The 23,580-nt window shown below is 42.3% G+C and overlaps 1 protein-coding gene across 2 annotated transcripts; it reads left to right on the plus strand.

Annotated features, from left to right (window-relative positions):
* Nucleotides 1-1,468: 1,468 nt before the first annotated feature.
* On the plus strand, nt 1,469-22,680 carry LOC306712241 (cadherin-10-like; the record flags this gene model as incomplete). 2 transcript variants are annotated; one of them, XM_079181421.1, is made up of 11 exons in its annotated part: nt 1,469-1,678; nt 8,215-8,509; nt 10,922-11,041; nt 12,224-12,391; nt 13,447-13,628; nt 14,415-14,668; nt 15,613-15,760; nt 15,844-16,002; nt 16,652-16,760; nt 18,028-18,279; nt 22,190-22,680. In XM_079181421.1, 11 exons carry the CDS (start codon nt 1,469-1,471, stop codon nt 22,678-22,680), a joined length of 2,388 nt encoding a protein of 795 aa, XP_079037547.1. The 2 variants fall into 2 exon arrangements, with proteins under 2 accessions (XP_079037547.1, XP_079037548.1); XM_079181422.1 differs by having other exon boundaries at nt 15,613-15,749; nt 15,881-16,002.
* Nucleotides 22,681-23,580: the final 900 nt, after the last annotated feature.

Genomic DNA, 23,580 nt, shown 5'->3' on the forward strand with positions numbered 1-23,580 from the left:
ATACCAGGTGTCCATTCTGGTAATGTGTCACATGAACATACAGTTCTCTCTTTAGAGTACATCACAACATACACTCTTAGAAATAAAGGTGCACATTAAATCATATTTTATTTTTTTCGGTTTGTCCTCATAGGAGGACCCCTTTTGGTTCCTGGTAGAACATTTTATAAAGGTTCCACTTGGAATCTTTTCAGACAGTTCTATATAACAGTCTGTGGGTCTGGCTGTGAACGTCTTTTAACACTTGTGCTTTCAACTGTCCTTGAAGAACTCGTACTTCCAAAAAGGGTTCTTTGACGAGGATCCTTAGTCTTACACAAAATCTTTGAAAATCTCTTTAATCAAATAGCGATCTTGAGAAGAAAATAGTTAAGAGCAGAACCTTAGCCCTTCAGGAAGAACCCCTTTGGAACCCATATTTCTAATTGTGTATTGGGAGTAATAGGAAAATATGGAAGTAACTGTCAGTAATGTATGCATGGACAAACTGGAGGTGAAACCTTGGAGAAAAATGGGTCAGGGGGATGAAATAAAATAAAATGAAATAAATAAATATCGAAAGGCAATCCATCTCTCCACACAGTAGTGGAGGTCGATCTGTAGCACTGTAACTGAATGAGTGTGAAGCAGGACATAAAAATAAAAACTGCGTTCCAGTCGAGTGTTTTACAGTGGCGCCTTTTACTCTTGTCAGAAGCATTCTGCTCCTAGAGAAGCCTGCATTCTGCTGTTCAAATACACTCACTGGCTGTGAAACACTGTTTGCGAATCATCGGTAATGCGACTTATAATTAGTGTAGTGCTGCTCACTCTTTTACTACTCAAATACAAGGGAGCCAGGAGACATGCCAGGGAGCTGGAGCTGCAGTGAATAAACCTAATTTGACAAATGCAATGTGGTGATTGCAGTCTTTCGTTGCTACAATTACATTGCAATGTTTAAAAAATATATATATTGTAGTCATTAATCACTCCTACTGCGATAGTTTTGCATATATGATTATTTTTCCTTGATGGATATGTGTATATGTTTTAAAATTGGGGAGGAAACGTTTGAAAATGTTCTTCATTAACCTGTGTTTTTAATTTTTCCGTTTCTGATCCAAGACAAATCCAATCACTGAATTAGGTTTAAGCTCTCAGACACTCTCACAATGCACATTTGCTCATTGCATAATTAGCTGCTGCCACAGTGAATCACACATTTAAAGAGAGACACGGCGTACAGACGTGTTGTGTACACACTATTGTGGTCTGCATGCTGCCTCAGTGGTTCTTCTGGTTGTAAAGGTGATACAAAAGTGCTTCTTCACTAAAGATGTCTTCTTTTCACAGGGATCTAAAGGACATCAAAGAGAGGAATACAATGTCTGTACTGTTGACACTGCCTTCCAGTGTTCATCCTATCAGAAGTTCATTACCATAATTCAGAAGTCGTCCAGGACATTTCCCAGCTTGAATGGATACCATGATAACCAATCAGGTCGTGCTCCTCCTGATGCTCTCTATCCTGTGGCCCAGCACTGCTCTGCCTTTCACGCCTGGGAATATTGGGAATCTGTTTGGGATGCCAGAGAGTGACGGGAGGATTCTTCAGCGGTCCAAACGTGGATGGATGTGGAATCAATTCTTTCTGCTCGAGGAATACGCAGGAAATGACCATCAATATGTCGGCAAGGTAACGTGCCCAAACGCATTGTGTGCAGACTAATTATAGAAGGTTTAGCTTGTTGAAGTAGTGTTTGATGTAATTGGCTGAAGACGAATGGGCTGCCAGAAAGCTGGCTGTTACCGGCACAGTTAACTGGAGCTATCAGACACACAGCGAGCGCACATGAAATTCTCTCTTTTACTCCGGTCTCCAACAGTCCTTTTGTGCACTACTTTTCTGTATCACGTTGTTTGTTCAGTGAAAAACATACTAATATATATTAAATCAAAATGACATTCATTTCTTGTTTTGCAGATGTCATTAATATAAAAAGAATATCTCATTGTTGGTCTAAAACAACAAAATGTGTCGTCTTTAAGGTTACGTATTAAGTTGTTTCCGTCCGACAAGCATCATAATCACCGCTCAGATCAGTCAATAACACCAAGTGTACATGAGTCATGAGCCAATTGAGCTGAAGCGTCCTGCTGGCAAGCCCTATTCAACACCCTCGATATAAAAGGCGTATACACGTTTCTTTATTTCAAAATGACACCAGGAGGCGGAGAATGGGCATCATGGTTAAAATACACTGAAATGGAATAAGTGGCAGGGCTCAACACTAACTTTCAAAAAGTGGTTGCCAGGCTGGTAATTAGGCTGAAAATAAGGTTGCCATATTAGATGCCTGTGTGCACACATGTGCATGCAGCATTGTCTGGTTCCAGTTCGAGGTTTGTCAATTACCTCAACATCACTGCGGAGCCGTGAGGAGAGGGAAACACCTATTGCTCAGTTATTGAGACCAAACTCTGACACTCTACGGACCCTCAAGTGTTCAAGACTATCATCGTGTTTTACAGGCCAGACAATAAACACATTGAATGAATAATTAAAATAAATGCACCCAGTATAAGTTCGACAAAGACTGTAATTCTATGGTGATTTAAGAAACACCGACAACTTACGGTTCAAATTTGATAATCAATATCAGTTCATGGCCATACGAATCCAACTCAAAGCATGCACAGGACTAAAGCCAGTCTCTGATAACCGTGAAGTGGGTTGAGACCAAATTATAAAACTGCAGCTCTTGCAAGACATCCTTCTCCTAAAAACCCACAAAAGAAGAAGAGTTCCGGGACAATGCTCCCCCTCCGCACCCATCCAGATCAGAGAGGTTCCTGTCAGCTCACCCATGCTAGCACTATAAAGACAGGTGTGATGGGGAACGCTACCGTTATAACTCCAGGGAGGGAAATGAGGTGACTGTCGACAGCCAATTTTCTCAGAGGAAGCTTGCTTTCATCACACACCTCATTCTCCGGAGTAAACAAGTGTCTTGTGCAAGGTTGAGTAGGGGGGGTATGACAACTTATTCTGCAGAAACCATCATCCTGATGTGGTGAAGAGAAAGGAACAGCACATTTTAATGGAATATGGAGAAAAGGAGGAGGAAGAAAACATATCAATCAGCGAGGCCAATGAAATTCACCTCGTTGTGTGATGTGACGAAGCAGCAAAGCAATCGCTAACTATAAATGGGGCCATCCATTGATATGTCAGTGACTGGTGCAATGTGGCTTTCTTCTCAACTCTTTGATGCTCTCTGGCACCCAACTTCTGTGGCATGACAGCAATCACATCCACCAGCTCCCTGCTCTTCCTGTGTCCAATATCACTCACCATTAAACTGTCAGAGAAACATGAGGCTGTAATAAATTACAGAGACGAATATAGGGCAGACCCACTGGCTTTACAGATCCGTATCGCTAATTCAATCAGTTTAACGTTGGAGTTCTCGACACAGAGACAGACTGCGATGGCGACAGAGAGACGGTTACACAGAGAGAAAAAGTTCAGGGAGAGATGGATGGATAGAGAGGAAAAGTTATTTGGTGGAGAGAAAATGAAAAGAACTGCAAAGAAAACAGTAACATTATCCATTCATCGTTTCCTTATCGTGGGCTCTGAGAAACTGCTTTTCACTATTTATTAGATTAATCAAGAAAAGAGCGGGCGAATTAATCAATAATGAAAATAATTGTTAGTTGCAGCCCTAAAAAAAACAAGCCAGAAGATGAATGGACGGAGAGAAAACAAGTTGATGGATAGATATTGGAGCTGGACGATTAGTCAACTCATCGATAAATCCATCCACGGAAAACTAATCTCCGATGTTGACAATTGATTAATAGTTTGGGTCATTTTTCAAGCGAAAAAGGCCAAACTCCATCTCGTTCCAGCTTCAGGAATATGAAGACACGCAGCCTGCCTTCCGTTTATATCATTGTTAATTAATTCAGTGTATGTGGCTTGCTGTTGGAAAAAACAACTACAAGAATGTCTAATCACCATAAGTGCTCTGGAAAAGTGTATTAGTTGCAACTGTAATAGATGCAGCAATAGATACACAGAACTATGGCTGGATAATGACAACGGCAGAGAAACAAATAAGAGAGGTAAAGTGAGGGAGACAGAGAACAAAGACCGCATGCATAAAACACGTTCACGTCCAGCACAAAGCCATCAAAGCCTTGATGGCCGTCCTCCTAAAGATTATGTAATGGCCTTTGCAGTGCACTGTGGGAAATCATGTTTATTTCACATTCAATCAAACCTCTCCAATCAACACACACACACACACACACACAGCAACTGTCACTTGAGCTTGATTTCTTGATTACAACAATCTAGCCTGATGTAAAGACGCGCTCTAGTATGGCTCGCTGTTTAGCCGAAAAAAGGGGAAGCGGTGCGCCACTGTGACGGCGGCGGATAATAAATGCAGCTCACATTGCTTATCAAGGTGCTCAAAAAGACGTGCTGCTTTGAAGCTTACATGCCGAGCGGTGCTGACGGGTACCTCACAGAATGATAAGAAGAAAAAAAAAAAATCATAACTGCATTCGTTAAAGTGAGGTTTTGAGCACTTACTCAGCTGGTATTGTCGAGGAGCGTAGCATACCTCATGACTGTAAATATCCTGTGCAGCGGCTGTGCACGGATCGAGCGCTAGGGCGTCAAATCTTCCGCAGGGGCCATTAATGAGTGCGAGCACTCACTGTGTGCAGCTGCGGTGCCCTACTTCTTAAGCAGGCCTGTGAAGTGTGAACACTTGCAATGCTGAGCAATACAACCGCAAACTTTGGGTTCTGGAGCGTCTGAGTGGCGTGTTTGAAGTGAACCAAATCCTATTAAGCTCCCGCAACACTGTATTGTCTTGTGCCTTGTAAAAGGAAACGTGCTGCTCGAAATTAGAATATGCAAGTTAGCTCTCTTTGTTGTGTTAATATTTTGCCGAATGAGTATCCTCGAGGCCTTGTCCGACACGTTCCTGCATGAATTTTGCAGAACTTGCAATGGAAACTGCAGATCACATGAGATATACCGTGAGCTTCAACTTTAACCTGCATAACATACATTATAGTGCAGTGTTTCAGTACTATGGACTTCTTGTCTATGTCTTAAGAGACCGAGGGGAAGAGGCAGGACGAGTAATTCTGTATCCATTCTGAGCTCTATTTTGCTATCTCCTCTTTGCAGCAGCGAGCAATGCTTAGCAGAGACCTGAACAGAATTGCCAATGATTTTGCCGCTTTACTGACAATTCCTCAGTGTTTGTGCAAGGCGATTTAACTCATCAAGGCTCTCTTCTGTGCTTCTGTTGTAAGGCCTTGAAAAGGCTGGGTTTGTGCTGCGCGGCCTTGAAAGGAGAGCCACTAAGTCTTTGCAAATATAGTGTGGTAGTGCGAACATTTAATTCTGTTAAAGCTGTGTGTAAAACACTTTGTGCCACACTCAGTATCAATGCCAGTTGTTGTTTCTGGATGTACTAGATGTAAGAGATTGACAACACATGTTAGATCAACATATAGAAGTCGCTTCTGGTTTATGTCAATAAAATAAATGCTGCATCAATCTAGTTCACTTTGACATTTGGATAAATGAAGAAATTTCAGATTTTGTAAGTAAAAAAAAGTTTGGCACGGTGTGACTGAGGGTTGCTGTTAAGCGCCACCTTTCCAAGCCGGTCTGGAGCAGGTCGCGCCGCAACACCACGGAGGAGATACGCCCGCCGAGGACCAGCCAGCGCCGGGGAAACGCTCCCCCCGCCGGGGGGGGGGATCCTCGCCCCTGAGCCGCTGAGCCGCAGTAAAGGAAATTCATACCCAAGACCAACACGAGAGACATTGTGAAACGGAATGCGACACAATAATCGTATATATCGACTTTCTTGTATTCTCGGGGAAGCCAAAACAAAATTGAAATTGCTCATCCTATTTCTTTCATTTTCATTTCTAAAGCACATCCCTGCAGTAATCAAATAATGGACCTCCATGTTGCTGGCTTATTTATATTTACAGGCCCACTATTGTGTTTAGATGGTATACTGTCCCATAATAACTAGCGCAGTACCACTCAGGAAATCTATATGGCCACGGGAAGAAGTCCTGTTTACCCATATGATTAGGGAGCTGACGTTATGTTGACATCCATTAATTAGCAGAAGTGCATGAGGTAAGGGTTTGCTTCCCCCTCACGTAGACTAGTGGAAATATGTAAAATACACAGCACAAGACTGTGAAATTCCGATCATCATTTAGACGGCTCGGCTGCATAGGGTGCAGGCTGCTTTGATGGCTCCTTGTTTGTTGTTTTTCGCTGCTCAGGTTCCTTTTGACAGGATTAACAACCAGGACCAGATATATGGTTATAATCAGATGAAACCTACTGAAGAATACGATCAAACAATTTGGAAAAAAAATGCAATTGTTGTGGTCTGACTCGGTCTGAAATTGTAATGGTCTAATTATCACGCTGGGAGCAGAGAGGTGTGTTTGAATGGTATCAGTAATGATGTATGTTCAACCATTGCTTAGTGAGCATAATCCTCTGCTTCCTACAGCCAGTCTACAGCGCCACCACATAGACAATGGATTTCAAAGTAGAGAAAAGGTGACTGGAACAATATTCAAGATTTTTTTTTGGGGGGGGGGGGGGGGGGGGGGGGGGGGTGTGCATAGGACAGATATGAAGCCAATTCCAATGCAAAAAAATAATCCTGCTCACCAAAATTAGCAGCATCATTCATCGTCAAAAGCAGTAGCAGCCTTCAAATATATAACACGTCGTAAATCCTTGGCTCTTCTTCGGTTCAGCTCAGGACTGAATTCATATGAATAGACCGTGCCAGAACACAAATATATGTGAAAATATTCCTTTTTAATAGACGTTGGATAATGGAGTTCACCGGCATGAAAATATTTTCAAACACGACGCCCAATATGCGCACATTGTTAATTTGAACTTGACAGCATCTTGTTTTCATTTGCATCCTATTTTTTTATTTATTGAGGATAGCTGGCAATACATCTCAGCTTTCCATGGGAAGTTGTACTGTTGACATCACTCTTCCAACTGCGGGACAGAAATAATTAGTTCCCTCACAGCATGCAGACATTAATATTAATATGTTGCTGACGTACATTCTGTGTCCCTAACTACTTGTCATTTAAAATGTGAACCCATGAGATAGCACCCTTAATAGAACTGCTGACAGATCCAGTACAGTAATGAGCTTGAATCAAGTGTCTGTCACAGTGTGCCGCCATTACTCCTCCATGACGCTTGGAGACGCTTCAAGGTGATGGATAGGTCAGAGGTGACTAATTTTAGCAATTGTTGCTGTAGGTCAGGTTTTTCATCATTTTTCAAAGGCGCAATTTTGAAGAAAAATGTAAGACTAATTTGATATGAACTAATGGAGTGTGTCACTCTCCACACTGTGGCTGCCAAGGCCATGTTCTGTTCTGAGACGGAGACAGATCTGACCCTCGGTGGGTTTACACCATCATTTCAGTGATCGCAGGAATATCTCAAAGTCTTCATACATCTAGACGGCCAAACGGTATATTCAATGTATTAATTCCCAAGGAGGTCGTGTAGCTTGTACTGTTTATGGGCTGCATGTTGAGTAAATTAACTTGGGGGTATCAGAATACAAACTTAGTGTAGTTTAGGTGTCGAGGTACAGCCGGAACGCCAGAAGAAGAAAATAAAAAATATAAAAAAATAGCTTAACTGGCCAAACGAAGGCATGTGAGGAGACTAAGGAGATAACACTTACCTGAATCTGATGCTTGCAGTAGTTTTCAATTAAAAATGAAAGAGAGGAAGGGAGAGAATTGGCAACTAGGGCATAAAGCTTAATTTGGAGATATGCAGGGAAAGCACATTTTCTTTTTTTAATTTGATTTAATTGAATTTTATGTGTGCATGTTCACATTTTAGACCACACTGAAAAACAGCACATAGTATTGCAAATAGACTTGGTGTTTGCAACAAAGAAGGAAATGACTTGTTATTATGTGGAGAGGTGTTCATAGGGCAATGATTAGGCCTTGTAAATATGCAGAAGAACTATTATGACTGTTTTTCTGTAGATGGTAACTTTACACAGCAATGCAATGTTGCCACAACATGTCAGAAGAGATTGTAATTAGAACCCCATTGAGCAAGAAAAGTTTGACTCTATAGAAATGTGTCTCTGGCGTTTTCAGCTGCACTCCAACATGGACAGAGGCGATGGCATTGTGAAGTACGTTCTGACCGGAGACGGGGCGGGCAGCCTCTTCCTGATCGATGAGAAGTCTGGGGATATCCATGCCACCAAGAGGCTGGACAGGGAGGAGAAAGCCATGTACACACTCGTTGCAAAGGTGCTGGACAGGAGAACCAATGCAGAGCTGGAGCCCGACACCGAATTCAACATAAAGATTCACGACATCAACGACAACGAGCCAAAGTTTGCGAAGGAAATCTACTTCGCCAGTGTCCCCGAAATGTCTGAAGTTGGTAAGTTGTGGTTGATGTTATTTTAGAGATGTTAACTGTTGATTGGGCTGTTAGTTGGACGATATATGCAACTTGAAGAAGTTACTCTTGACTCTAGGCAAATATTTTATTGGACTTTTTCCGCTTTTTGTTATAGTTGTATTTTTGATGGTTTAAACAAGTAAGGGAGAAAATAATAATTGTATGAACCTATAAATTCAACAGTAGTTGGTGTATTAATGCAAAAGCATATGGGAATATATAATTAATAGTATGCTGGAAGGCAATTAAGGAAAACCAAAAGACTGAACATTGTTGTTCATCAGTCAGAAGGACCGGCCTATTGTGACGCTGTATTCACTCCTTCACAGTCATTTACTCTTTTTGTTATTATTTGTTTGGCCAGGCTCATTGGGCATTCATAACAAGTAGTGCCATTTGCCATTTTAAATAGGCAGTAGAAATATTGAAAGTTTAGATTGAGGATTTGGATTTCCAATTAAGGATTTGCTTCATTGCGCTTGGCTTCATTCCATTCAAGTCATATAAATAAACCAATTGGCATGAATATAAACAAAGCTTATGAAAATAATGTGTGCGGCATGAAATCAATCCTCAATTACGCAACCAAAAATTAATACACAGGAGCAATCAAGGGTATATCAAAAGCCAATTGTCTATATGAGAGACAAAACAACGGCCTATTTGGAATTCATGACGCCCCGTTCTTAGATTTCTCAGCTGCATGGATACGATCAAAAGGTGGGTCAGGGTCACCACTGCTCGTCTCTGGACCTGCCTTATATGTTCAGACTGAACAAACTGGTTAATAAAGCCAGCCAGCCATGAAAAACCAGCGGCTCCCTTTTATGCTATCAGTGCTGGGACTAAGTGGGACAGATGTTCAAGGGTTCATTAGTATGCACGGAGACAGTCAGAGACCCAAACAGGACACGGCAGAGGTCTCCTGAATGCCAAGGACAGTATTTGCAGCGTGGTGTTATTGAAACGCTCGGGTGGATTATGCGGGACTTTACTGGGAAGTGACTCAATGACAGGATATCAGAGTGAAACGGAGCCCTTTCTACACCTAAAATATGTATTCATTTGATCATTTTAGCACACAAATGGCACATATCCAAGCACCTATCTCTTGGTTGTGGAGGCTCGTGTGTATTGTGTGTAAGGTCCAGGTGGTGGGAGTTTTAGTGATAGTGTGAGTGATACTAGTTTCATGTTGCCAAATAATACTTCTAATACCGGGTGCTGGGTGTAATCCCAGCAGGAAATACAAAAGGCAGCGTCCTTGAGCACAGTAATTCTATTCCAGCTCCTCAGCAGCAGCTTGTCAGTATCTATCTAATGTTGCCACACCTCTGACTCTGACAACAGAGGTCAGGGAGAAGTGCATCAGTAATACGACCTCGCTAAGCTAAAAGCAGCAATGGTTGTATGCAAAATTAGCAACAACTCATTATTTTTGTATTTATATTTTGAGCAGGATTCTACAAAGATACATACTGTATACAATGATTACAACAACATTGTGTTTTGTTAATTGAGTTGATGATTAGAAATATTTAGCTTAAAGCCGCCATGCAGCGAATGTGTAATGGTTTTGTTCGGGCGAATGTAAAAATGTGATGGTGCAACGGATCACAAAACTCACAGTTCGGATATGAGAAAACCTTGGCATTATTAGTTTCAATGATTTATTATAAGCTGCTTAGAGCTTGTGTTAGGAAGGTAAACAGGTCATAATTCCCTCTCTAATATCACATTTATATTGCTGTGAAAACACCTTCAAAACAACTCCGTTTACTCAAGTTTCTTGTGAAAAACTAAATTTTACAAGATTACATTTAAACACATGATGATAACGTTTTTTTTTAAGGAAAATAATATACTGAATAGAGGTTGAACACATCATAATGGAACTTAATGGAACCTCCGTAGGTTAGCCGTTGGCTCCGGTGCTGCCACATTGTGCCTTCAGGTCTTGATGATGTAAGTCTCATTGACATTTAATAGATCCATCTAAGAGGACAACAGGGTTTAATCAAACAAATCACTTCCATTGAGGTGCCAGAATAGACCATGCAATACTCGGCAAGCTTATCACTTTTGATTCACAGTTTCAGCAGCTTCATCACCACCTTGTTGTTTTTTTTTCAAAAGGGAAGCAATGACCAATGTCCCTGATTGATTTCACTAAGATGTCGCTGCCTTCCTGTTGCCAACTAATTACATTTAATTGACATGGAATTAAAGATTAGTCAGTTTAACTTATTGCTTTGCTCAAAAGGTCTTTGTGGGTGAACAGAAAATTCTCTCCACACGAACAAACAGTAAACAAAACACATGTTGAGTCAGTTACTTGATCGTGTATCACTGCTTCGGCATTAAACTCGACTTTGCATGTCCTCTTTGCAGGTACATCTGTTGCCACAGTAACCGCCAATGATGCCGATGATGAAACGTATGGGAACAGTGCCAAGCTCGTATACAGCATTCTCCAGGGACAGCCTTATTTCTCTGTGGATTCTGAAAATGGTAAGCCAAACCCAGCAGGATCTCCCGGATGCAAGTCTGTAAACAGATGTAAACAGATGTCTGTAATACTCAATACGTGTTTCTGAGACTTCAACAAGCAGCAAAAGGACTTATTTGCATCCTATTGAAGTCAAGATCTGAACCCACAGAGTAAATTCCCTTTCAAATCACATTGATGAGGTTATTTATTTCAGCTGAAATGTCAAATTATTTAAAAGTGTGCATTTTTAATAGTTGTAGTAAAATGTGGATATGGAAATATGGACAGAAATCCTTTTCTGAATGTGTGCATAATGTCCTTCCTAGGTCCATAGATACGAGCTAGCTTCAAACTAGCGGGGTACTAAATCAAGTGGCACCAGTGCCACCTACGGCAGGCAGTGTCCAATCAGAAAGCATTTCATAACCTAAACAAGAAGTCAACTGCAGAGTCAGATAATGTTTGGCAACATTATGAGGCATTAAGCATTAACTTTCAATTTCATCTTAAAGACGAGTGTTGTCATGCTTTGTTTAGAAATAGGATATATTTATGGATATCATTATTTATTTGATAGTTACATTGTTTTATTGATTCAGATCAGCCTCACTACTAAACGCCGGCAAATCCTACACGCTGACAAAGGGAAACGGGTAGCCGATGTCAAAGGTCCACTCCAGCAACTGCAAACTGTCTTAAATACACATTGGATGTGCTTATTTAACACGACAACAACAGACAGAACAATGTTCTTTAACAGGCAGCTAAGGCAGAGACTCTGACCAAAACAGCTGGGCTCCATTTACATGCAGCTCCGCAGAAGTCCTCTTTGACCAAAATGCCTTTCGTGTTTGACATCATGAGTCCTGCGTGTGGTTAGGATCAACGTTCTGAGCCCTGCAGGCACATCGACCCAGACCACCTCCTACGACTTGGATTCTGTACATAAACCTGACAGTAGGAACGTGTTGCCAGGGAACAGAATCCAGGCAGCAATTACAGTTCCCCTTTAAAATGTAATTGGCAAACCAAATCAGAAGTATATAGATGCAATTTCAGAGGAGACATGGTTGAGCACAGGGATGAAATTGATCTTAATCTTATCTCATTTTCAGTAAGATAGAAGACACACTTTTCCAAAATGAAGTTTTCCACCAAATTGGAAAAAGTGGTGGGAATAATGTTGTTTCTTTCCCCACCAGGCACCATCAAGACAGCCCTGCCCGGCATGGACAGAGAAGTCAAGGAAAACTACCAGGTTGTGATCCAGGCTAAAGACATGGCCGGACAGATGGGCGGGCTCTCCGGCACCACGACCGTCAGCATCACCCTCTCCGACGTGAACGACAGTCCGCCGCGCTTTGCTAACCGTAAGAGTCCATGCCTCCCAATGCTGGAACCCATTTTTAACATGAGTGAAATTTAGACCCAAAATAATAACAAAAGATATCTTAAATAACCTCAAAAACAATGTGTTAAGAGTTTGGTCGTTTTCTTGTTTTTCTGGTCCAGTTTGTTGTACAAACCAGTCAGCAGAAAAAAATAAAAATGTTGGTAAACCAAAGGGTACCTTGAATGTCGATATTTCCAAACTGAAGAATCAGTTTTACATCAGTATCGCATCACGCTTGTAAAAAGGGACATTGTTGTAAACGATTGATTAGGTTTACGAAAAAAAACACTTGGTTAAGGTTAGAAAAAAAGCTCATGGTGTGTGGTCAAATTATAACGTAACAACCGTAACAATGTAACTATATGAATAGCAACATTACTTAACAAGAGTAAATTCAATGTTTCATTTTTTGGTTCCATGTGGGACAGGACTGAGGTCTCCTTGGTGAAGGTCCTGCGTTTGCCCTTGGACTTTCTGGGTCTTTAAATTATTTTTTGTTCCACATAACCTTTAATAATGGTCGCACGAGATACATCGCGACTTACTCTGCACGTCGATTGCTCCGACCAAATACATTTTTTTGGAGATTCAATGTATTATTTTGCCCTGCCGACTGGACTGGGTGTACAAGCTTGAATTTACGCCTACCAGCTGAAATGGCATTTGTCATTAAGACACATTCTGGCAAATTAAAAATGTTGCCAAACCATGTGCGCCAATGGCGTCCACAGAGCTAAATCCAACTTGCATCGCATTATGGCAATGCGTTTAATGACATTTTATGTTTGCCAATGTTCAAACGATGCAGGGAAAATAAAAATCATGGCATAGTCATTGTGTTCCACTCGGGAGCTGCTGATGAGTCAAGGGGGACACCTAGTGGTAAAATCCAGTATACTGGTCCGGTGTTCAGCTTCATATCAAACTGTTTTTTGAAAATATCTAAGCCAGCCCAACCTGACGTAGCCTACTCGTGAGACGAGCGTGCACAAACGAGTGTGGAATGACTTTGTTTCACCAACTGTCACATAGATTCCTTCCGTGTCACCGCCGTGGAGTCTACAGAGATCGGAGGTGCCATTGGACGCATTAAGGCCGATGATCCAGATGTTGGGCGTAATGCTGATATGGAGTACAGTATCGTCGGGGGTCATGACATATTCAACATTATCACTGACCAGACCACGCAGGAGGGAGTCATCATCATCAAAAATGTAATCTATTTCTGTTCTTTTTGTTGGGTGCTTGGGAGTCTTCCATTATGAGCTTTACTGCGTCATGCTTTGTAAGGCTGCATCCAGCATCAAACGCAGCTGCTGTGAGCGGTCATGTGACCATGACTTGATTGACAACGGCTGTGCAATCAGACAAAAACACGTCTGACAAGTGACATGTTTTCATACAGCTGCAAAGAATGGCCTTCAATAAATGTTGAAGTGTTCCAAAGAAAGCCTTGAAATGAAATACATTTTAACAAATGCATCAAGTAACACCACCTGTGTGAAGAAAATATGCCTTTAAAATCATAATTTCTTTAGTAGTTTAAATAGTTCACCTTCAGGGGTTTCTCTTCATGCTTTAGTATAGTTTGAATTTGATCTGAATTTGAGCTGTCCTTTTATATTGTCTCAATATGGAAGTTTAACTTCAATGGAAAGACAGAATAATACAGTTTCAGATGACAAAAAGCCCTGTGATAACGTTTATGCGTGTGAGAAAGACATATGACAGAATTTATTTTTGAACTGCAGTATAAAATCAGATACGCTAAGCCTGTGAAATGAATAATATAAAGCAGTCTTTTGCCAGGAACTCTTTTTAGATTCCTCCTGAGATCTCCGAGATATTCCTCACATGGATTTGTAACTTAGAATTGAGAGTATGAATACGATAAAGGCGGACAAATGGAATGTAATGAATTGCCTATCAAAAATCCTGGAGGCGGACGGAATTTCATGGAAAAGTCTACAGCTTGACTTGTGATGCTCTTTCATCTCCAGGCACTGGATTACGAAAGCAAGAGGGACTACGAGTTCAGAGTGGAGGTGAAAAACACCTACTTAGACGCCAGGTTCATCCACGGTTTGCAATTCAAAGACTACGCCACGGTCAAGGTGACCGTGGAGGATGTGGACGAGCCCCCCGTCTTCACCAGGAACCCTTACATCATCGATGTGCACGAGGACACGGCTGCTGGCAGCTTCGTCGGCGTGGTGTCGGCCAGGGACCCCGACGCTGACAACAAGCCAGTCAAGTATGCACCACGACACAGCGGGACCAGACTGCCAAATCTCCTCCCCAACCTTTTTCAACAACATATTCATTCTCCTCGTATATTTAGGAATGAATCAATGACCTGTTAAGCAAATATTTCCCCGGCAACCAAAGTGGAGCAATGCTGTATTGCAGTAATGTGATTGTTTTAAACTCATTGTCCCAGCTTTAATTATACTAGAATAAAATCAATAAGAGAACAAGCAAACCCATGGTAGAAATACAACGCTTCCTCTTATCAGTGTTTTAAAGCAGGGAAATGAAAATGTGCCCACTTGGCTATATCTAATCCATCAGCCTAGCCACTTGTCAGTGTGGAGGAGGGGGGGGGGCATATTATTTATGAGTCCCTCCTGGTTATTTCCCAGTGGAAGATGGCGGAGGCCCTGTGAAGTGAATACAGACACTGTTTATTTCCCACAATTATGTAAGCTCTCCGTGGCACAAAGTCAAAGTGAAAGAGCCTAATTTGCTGTATCGATTCACACAGCACAGCGCAGCCGCTCCACACATATGGCGCCTGCCCGTCTCCGACAAAGGGATATGCCATTCTCGGCCCATGCCACATGGCGTATTGTGTTGCAAATTCAAATTTCAGCAGAATATGAAAGTTGACTATGACAAATGAGCAGGCACGGGGAAAGATGTATCATCTCTTGACAATGGGGAGCGTGGAATATATTGTCTTTCGGGCGACGAGTGATGTACTGTGCAGAACACATTTTTATGAAGTAGAGAGCTACTTTCGTGCGTTTGCCTTGTGAGGACAGATCCGTGCAAGCAGAACAGATCTTACATTTTATGAGCAATATTACAGGTATGCAAATATCATAGAGACGCAGAATGTGCTACGTGTTCCCACGGCACGGGGTTTTATTTTGTGTCGCTATTACCGACAGCATGTCTGTGTGTTTATTCTTTCAGATACTCCATTGATCGGCATACAGATCTAGAGAGGCTGTTCAACATCGATTCTGTAAATGGCACCATCACAACACTGAAGGCGCTGGACAGAGAAATGTCCAAATGGCACAACATCTCTGTGGTGGCCACTGAAATAAGTAATTTAAATGTCTAAACCTAGTTTTGTATTTGATGTTCCTCATATATGACTTTTACTGACTTGGTGCTTTTATATTTTGATTCTTCAAAAACACACTGATGTCATCTTTTTGTTTCTTTATTATTTCAGATAACCCACGGCAGACAACTCGAGTGCCTGTGTTCATCAAGGTGTTGGACGTCAATGACAACGCCCCTGAGTTTGCAATGTCTTATGACACATTCGTCTGCGAGAACGTCAAAGCAGGACAGGTGATTCAGATTCATGATCGTCGATATGAATTGGGGTGTAACGCTACATATAATTCATGGTGTGGTTCCTTCTCTTGGTTCAGGAGTCACAGATGTTTTTTGAGAGTTTGTTACAAAGGGAAAAAAAGAATTCATAAGATGAATATTGAAAGAAGGATGTGTTCGGCTCAATCCTTGCAGTGTGAGGTTGAGGTCCCAGGAGAACCATTGCTAACATTAGGAAGCAGCTCTCAGAGTTATTGGGCAAAGAGCCAAACAGAAGTTGGCAGTGATCATCTATCAGTCACTTCTTAACATTTGCAGAGGAAATGTCTGCATCCACTATGCTGCCTCCATGTGCACGCTGCATACTGACGGATCTGTGTCGGGGCACAGCCATTCACACAACGCAACACAAGTGTTTATAGCTCTGGTGTTTCGAGAGACAGCAAATCCTTTAATTATACAAACGCTCCTCACTAATTGCAGATTTGTCTACAATGTATCTGATTGGCCCCAGTTAATTAACTCTTTTTTTTTCACAATAGTGAGCATAAAAATAGAAAAGAAAAGACACGCGTTGCTCTGCATCATGTGTTTTAGATTAGTGTTTGGATAGGATTTCTCCTTAAGCATACACATTCTCATACGTCCGCTCTGTTCTTCGCAGCTGATTCAGACAATAAGTGCAGTTGACACGGACGAACCCCTCGTTGGACACAAGTTTGTCTTCAGCATAAGTGCCACCAATCCAAACTTCACTATTGTTGACAAGGAAGGTAAGATACACATTCTTTGGCATTTCTGAACAAAACAAACAAATGTAAATGCCTGTCGATGTTTGTTAAAATGAGTCTAAAGATGTTGATGTGATGAAAACACCGAGGACTGTAACTTTAAAGATGCTAGAATGGAATATCCATTGCCTCCACACGGCTCATGACACGGCGATGGCAGAGCCGGCGGCTAGCAGCTAATAGCGCTAGCAGTTCAAACAACGGCAGCAGTGGTGACAGAGCCAAAGGTGTTTACCTGAGGGGGAACTGGAGGGTGGCAGCTACGATGCAGAAGAGAGCGGCGGTCCGCGAGCTAGCCAGTAGGGCACGCTCACATGCACTAACGTGCACTAAGAGGAGCAGGCGGCCGGCCCGGCTATGTGTACAAAGAACAGCAAACTTATGTTACAACACACAGAGCGATAGCGAATTCATTCTCTGCTCGGGTAGACATTACTCCGCTGTATTTTCACATTGCATGTAGTTATTTGCTGCTATGTTAATGCTCTGAATTTATAATAGAGAACCCTCACATAGGGTGCAGGAAATCATAAATTACAAAAGAAATACATTTTATATATGGAAATAAAGATTGATTTTTGCATTTTTCTATGCTGCATTTTGTTCAGGACAAATGCTCGTTTCTTAGTCTACAAAAAATAAATATGTTCATGAAAAAAAAGTGGTATAGGTTAATGGCCACAGCCCGTCTAAGAGAGAGAGACATACAGAGCTTGTTCAGCATGCTTGCAGGAACTGATTGGAAAAAAACCCTTCAAATGCTGAATCTGTATATTGGCTCTCTATTTAGCATAACTGCTTCAGTAAGACCAAGTCATAGTTTTAGAATTAAATCACAGTAAATATTAGCGAATGCTCCTCAACTCCTTCACAAGACAAAATGAAAAGACTGTAGCGGACCTAAAGTGGAGACTAGAAATTACACTCAAACTTTGGACTTAAATTTGTTTTGCAAAAAAGATTGCGTGGCCATGCGAAGCCACTCTGTCCTTCTAAATGTACTAATTAGCTGTGTTCGCTAATAAACTCTGTTCTGAAAAAACAAAGTCAAATAACCCAGGTTGTTACTAACATGCTTAATGTTTGTTTTAATTACTATTATAGTATTTAGTCATCTTTACTCAAGATGTCAGGGATTCTAAATGGCCTTGCATATGTATTATGGGCGGATAAAAAGAAAAGGAAACACAGAATGCCATTGTTCCCTCTGCGTCTGCTTAGCTAACTTACTGACGAGCTTCACCCACAGATAACACGGCCAACATCCTGACGCGGAGGGGAGGCTTCAGCCGGCGTGAGATGAGCATGTACCTCCTGCCCGTAGTGATCTCAGACAACGACTACCCCATTCAGAGCAGCACCAGCACGCTGATCGTGCGCGTGTGTGCCTGTGACAGCCGCGGGAACATGCAGACCTGCAACCCGGAGGTCCTGCCCTTCTCCGATGGTCTCACAACCGGAGCTCTGGTGGCCATACTGCTCTGTGTCGTCATCCTCCTCAGTAAGTCCCCCCCCCCCCCCCCCCCCTCCATGTATGCGCACGTAGACATGAACCCTCTAGTCTGTCTTGCAATGTTGTTTCTTTCTTTGTTTTTGTTAGGATTGCAAATTGCTGCTCGTGGCAACAAACTCAATTCAAGTCAATTTCATTTATATCACAGAGAACCAAAAAAATCCCAAATGTGCCTCACAAGGCTTTGCTGTATACTAAATAACTTCATACTTAGACTCTCCAATGTTCCCTTACTAAACCCTGCCCCCTTAGTTACTGTTGCCATGCATGCCTAGCTTTCCATTTTGGGATTTGACAGATGCAATTTACAGTGATAACAGAGGCAGATTCTGAAATGTGTAGTTGTAGTAGTATGTGCATTCACACAGAAGTTAACAGAAGCAGACGTGTCATTTTTCTAGCCAGCATAACCATTTTGCAATTCCCAAATGACAACTTTCGCCGATTAACTTTGTCTCCATGAGTTAGTTGGAAACTCCATCTCCAATTCTTTTTTATTTGCTTTGAGCTTCTTAAATCAAGACCCTGTTAAAGGGTCACTTGATTCATTGAAGACTGAGGCCAAAGCCACATGTCCCAGGCCAAAGAGTCGGCCTTCTATCATACTGTGTAACACTATTACGCATTAAAATGCAGTCAACACAACACTGTTTGGATGATAACAGTTTGCAATACAGAGGTTCGATTTAAGATGTATTGTACATGAGTGTCAAAGGGTTGTATTCACAAGAAAACAGCGTCTCGGTGCTCCTCTGCTATCTTCACGGATTTCAATTAGCTAATACGCAGACATTTGTTGCAAAAATTTCCCCTATCATGCAAGTGAGCGTAATTGTAAAAACAGTCCGAATCACAAAGATCAGCGCTGATAGCCACACGCAGCTCCAGCCAAGTTATTAGCGTCCTCAGAGTTGGCGGCGACTGAAACACATTTCTAAGGGCTGCAACGGCCCGACTCTCCACTGATCACTGCATACTGAATCACAAATACTGTTTCTCTCTGTCACATGTAAACCTACTTTATCTGTCTGTCTTGGCGCAAAGATGACATTTGTTCTTTCCAACATGGATAATTGCAATCCGATGCAAAAAAAAGGGCAAATTGCATTCAGCCACTAAAACGTCACGTCTGTGTTTGCGCTGTATTACCACTAACGTCTCTTGTAAAATTGGCCTTGAAATGGGGAAGATAGCGATTGCAAGTCATTCACAATTCAAGGTGATATTAGCGGCCGCGATCCATTACTTTGTGAATTGCACTGTGACATGAAACGGTAGGATGATTGGAGCATCACTGTTCAGGGGTGGGGTTTAGAAAACGGTCAATTCTATCAACTCCAGAGATGTTGACACTTGTCAAACATGTCACTTTCATCTAACAAGCAGACATCTACCTGACATATTAACTCACATTAATGTCAGTAGCATGTAATAACTACAGAAGCATATATCCGTCAATGTCCACATGGACCTCCTTTGCCATCAGAACCAGCTGTCCTTTCAGTATGTACAGCTCCTGAGCTATTGGTAGGACAAGAGCCAGAGACATGACCGTAATGACCTTACCACAGTGTGCAGTGATCTCGATCTTTTTTAATGTTGGTGATTTTTGGTCAATGGCATTGACACACAGGACATCAGCACTCCAGGCAGGACTTTCATATGATCCATGCCGCAGCCAATCCAAGGTGCTAAAGCCGATAACGGCGCAGAGTGAGTTGCTTTGCTCAAGAATATGCTGCTGAGTGCCCACATGGAGAGGAACAAATGTGAATATGTCTGCTCCAACAGCTTCTATCATTACAAACAGGACATCGATTGAAAGCTTTCCCAACTCACTGCGATCAATAAAATGTTACTGAAAATATGCATTTCTGCCAGCAGTCCCCACTCTGGCTGGCACCAGCTCTGAATCTTAATGTATTAAAACCGGTATTGTGACATTTAATACTTACAACGAGATGTTGCCATTAAACAGGGCTGTATTCCAAATCATGAAGTGGAATTAGTCAGTCTACGCTACAGTAAATCACAACACATAATATGTGAATGGTAAAGAAAGTAGTTTGTCAGTGCCTTCTAAATCAACCTATGTGGCCAAAAGACTAATAAGCCATCGGGACACTCAAACTAATTGGATACTCAGTGAGAGGTCTTAGTCATACCTAAAATAAGACTGGGTCTACTTTATTTAAAGCTGGGGCTGCCTCCTGAAAGTCGATGAGTTGAATCATATGTAGATGACCTCTAAGCTATATCTTTGAAGAAATGTGTGCTCTATTTACAATTTAATCCTGAACAGATTGGTTGTATATGAACGCAAATAAAAAAAAACATATTGAAAACCAAGGAGGGTTCCATCGATGAGTGAACGACATCTCTACCTCCTGAGCCGCGGCCACATCTGTACACATATGCACGGCGGTTCTCCATCAGCAAAGAGCGCTGTGGTTCCACGCTCCATTCACTAGCAAATAAATTCCACTTTGTGAAATGGTCGGTGCATAGCCCCGGTAGGTTGCGTGTTAATTCCTGACATGCGAAAAAAAAAGCACCACTTCAGCCCTCCTCGTGATCTAATGCGGTGTGTAACAGCACACGGGCCACAACAGCAGGAGTGCCTATCATATTACCCAGAAAAAAAAGCAGAAATGCGTAGTGCTCATGGTCAAGGACGTATCAATAAGTAATGGGTTTCAACTGTCATTGAGCTTTACCTCGCTTGGCCGAGCATAGTGCTCGATAGGAGCATTCATGACTAGACAGTGTGACTGTAGAAATCCTTACATACTCTTGTTCAATGAAACTGTCCTTGTGGATGCTTACTGTGCTGCATATGAGCCTCTAACCATTTCTGTGAGTTCATTTAGAATCCACCTTTCTTCTGTCAAAATCAGTTTTTGTATTTGCCATTTGATCTGCACCCTGACCAAACTAGTGGTACAAACATATTTGACCAGCTTTTCTTCCATCTGCCTGTTTTTACCCCCGAATATGAAATTCCCTCACATATCGAGTGCGCCGAAGGTTAAACTCTGCGCTCTCTCCTCTTGAGCAAAATATCATGACATCTGCTCATTATCTGACGCTTTTTCGCGCATGAACCCCCCCCCCCCCCCCCCCCCGACAGACCGCCGCATTCACCTCCGCTTGACTCTGACGGCCAGGCGCTGAGTTGGAACGGCTCTTCCGAGCTGGTCCACCTCATTGCAGCTCTCTGCGCTGTCTAAAATCGTGGCACTGGTCAGTCACAAATGTCCGCAAAGAACCTTATAAACAGACACCTCCACCCCCCCCGTACAACCCACATTGAAGGTGTTGTAATTAACACCCAGGTGGGAGGCAAGTAGACAACTTCAGTACCCACAGTACCGGCTGGTAGGACACAATAAAAGGCAAAAGGAAGGAGACGGGAAGGAGTAGAGGTGAAGCAGGATTTGTGCTTGCCCTCAATGAGCTTCCTCCTTTTGTGAAAAATTACGTGTTTATTTAAAATGTGCTCCCACACAGTGCCGCTCTCTGGAAACATGCTCACTCTGCAATCTCCGATTGTCTTTTACTGCTGAAAGAGAATGAATGAGGTGAGATACAAGGCTGCGTGCTGGAGAGAGAGAGAGAGAGAGAGAGAGAAAAAAGAAAGAAGGATCATCTAACCGCCGTGCATTTCATACAGTGAATGTGCCGTTCAAGAGGAAAAGGAAAGAAAAAGCTTTTTCACTGAATCTTTAATAATAGGAGGTGAATGCCTGAGGCAGTGTTGGGGATTTATCACTGGTAGCAAATGTGTCTCCCTTCTGCGCTCCTGCTCCCCTGTGCTCTTTAATGCATGACACATGTTAGGAGGCACACATCTTATGCTGAGCTTTCTCTCCCCGTCTTTCCCACTGTTTTTGTGTAGTGATCGTGGTGCTGTTTGCTGCCCTGCGGAGACAGAGGAAGAAGGAGCCTCTGATCATCTCCAAAGAGGATGTCAGAGACAACGTCGTCAGCTACAACGATGAAGGGGGTGGAGAGGAGGACACTCAGGCCTTTGATATCGGCACGCTGCGCAACCCAGAGGTGATGGATGCGAACAAGCTGCGTCGGGACATCATTCCCGAAATGCTGTTTCCCTTTCGGAGGACATCACCTATAAAGGATAACGCCGACGTCAGAGACTTCATTAACGGGCGGCTGCAGGAGAACGATACGGATCCGACGGCGCCCCCCTACGACTCCCTGGCCACGTACGCCTACGAGGGCAGCGGGTCACTGGCGGAGTCCCTCAGTTCGCTGGAGTCTGCCACCACCGAGGGGGACCACGACTACGACTACCTCAGCAACTGGGGACCGCAGTTCAAAAAGCTGGCCGAGATGTACATCGGGAAGAGCCCCGACAGAGAGACCTAGGCGGAGCCTTGACACGCTCTCATTTTTTTCAAGTCCATATTTTATGTCTGTTTATCTAGCTAGCTAGCCAGACAGCCATTTGTCTAGTTAGTTAGCTAGCCAGCTAGTTGACCGTCTGTCCACCTATCTATCCAGCTATCTATCTGTTTATCTGTCTAGTTTGCTAGCTAGCGCGCTAGTTTAACTAGTAGTCTACTTGATTCACTCAAAGTTTCCTGCAATCCACTCGTGGATGCTGAGATGGAAATCAAGACTTGAACTGAGTTGAATTTTTTCTCATTAATGGGGATACAGTATAATTCTCAAAGTTTTACTGTTTTTGATCATAATCAGTAAAGATGCCTTTGAATTTTAGGATTCTTTGTGAACAATGGTGTGGACAATGTGTTTTGTAATTGACCTGAGAGATAGTAGTCTTGTATACTATCAATGTTTAATGGTACTGGACTAGGGGGGGGTAGAGAAGGAGTCAAGTGGTTTTTCCAGCCACCTCCATTAAATACTGTAAATGTACAAAGTGTTTTTAATGATGGACATCCTATATGCTATTTGCTATCTTTGTTTGACAAGCAATGTTCATGTGAGTGGTTGGTGCAGTTTATTTGTCAAACTGTGAATTCATTTCATCATTTAGGTGTAATGTGTAATGGAAAGTGTATGTTGTAGGAAAGCTGTCATACACTGGCAATTCACGCTGTTTGAATGCTGAGTCATACTGTTTTATATTTATATTTTTATACTTATTTTCTTAATAAAATGATGTAAAAAAAGAAGCGTAGTTTGAATCCATTGCCTGATTTTGGTTACTGAAAGGGTCCTTACCGATCTTTTATCGGGAAACGCCGGTGAATGTTACATTTCCAATGCTTTTGCAAAGGTCTCGGAGAGTTCTATCAGTAT

Source organism: Pholis gunnellus (genome assembly GCF_910591455.1).
Source record: "Pholis gunnellus genome assembly, chromosome: 20".
In the NCBI taxonomy this organism is placed as follows: domain Eukaryota; kingdom Metazoa; phylum Chordata; class Actinopteri; order Perciformes; family Pholidae; genus Pholis; species Pholis gunnellus.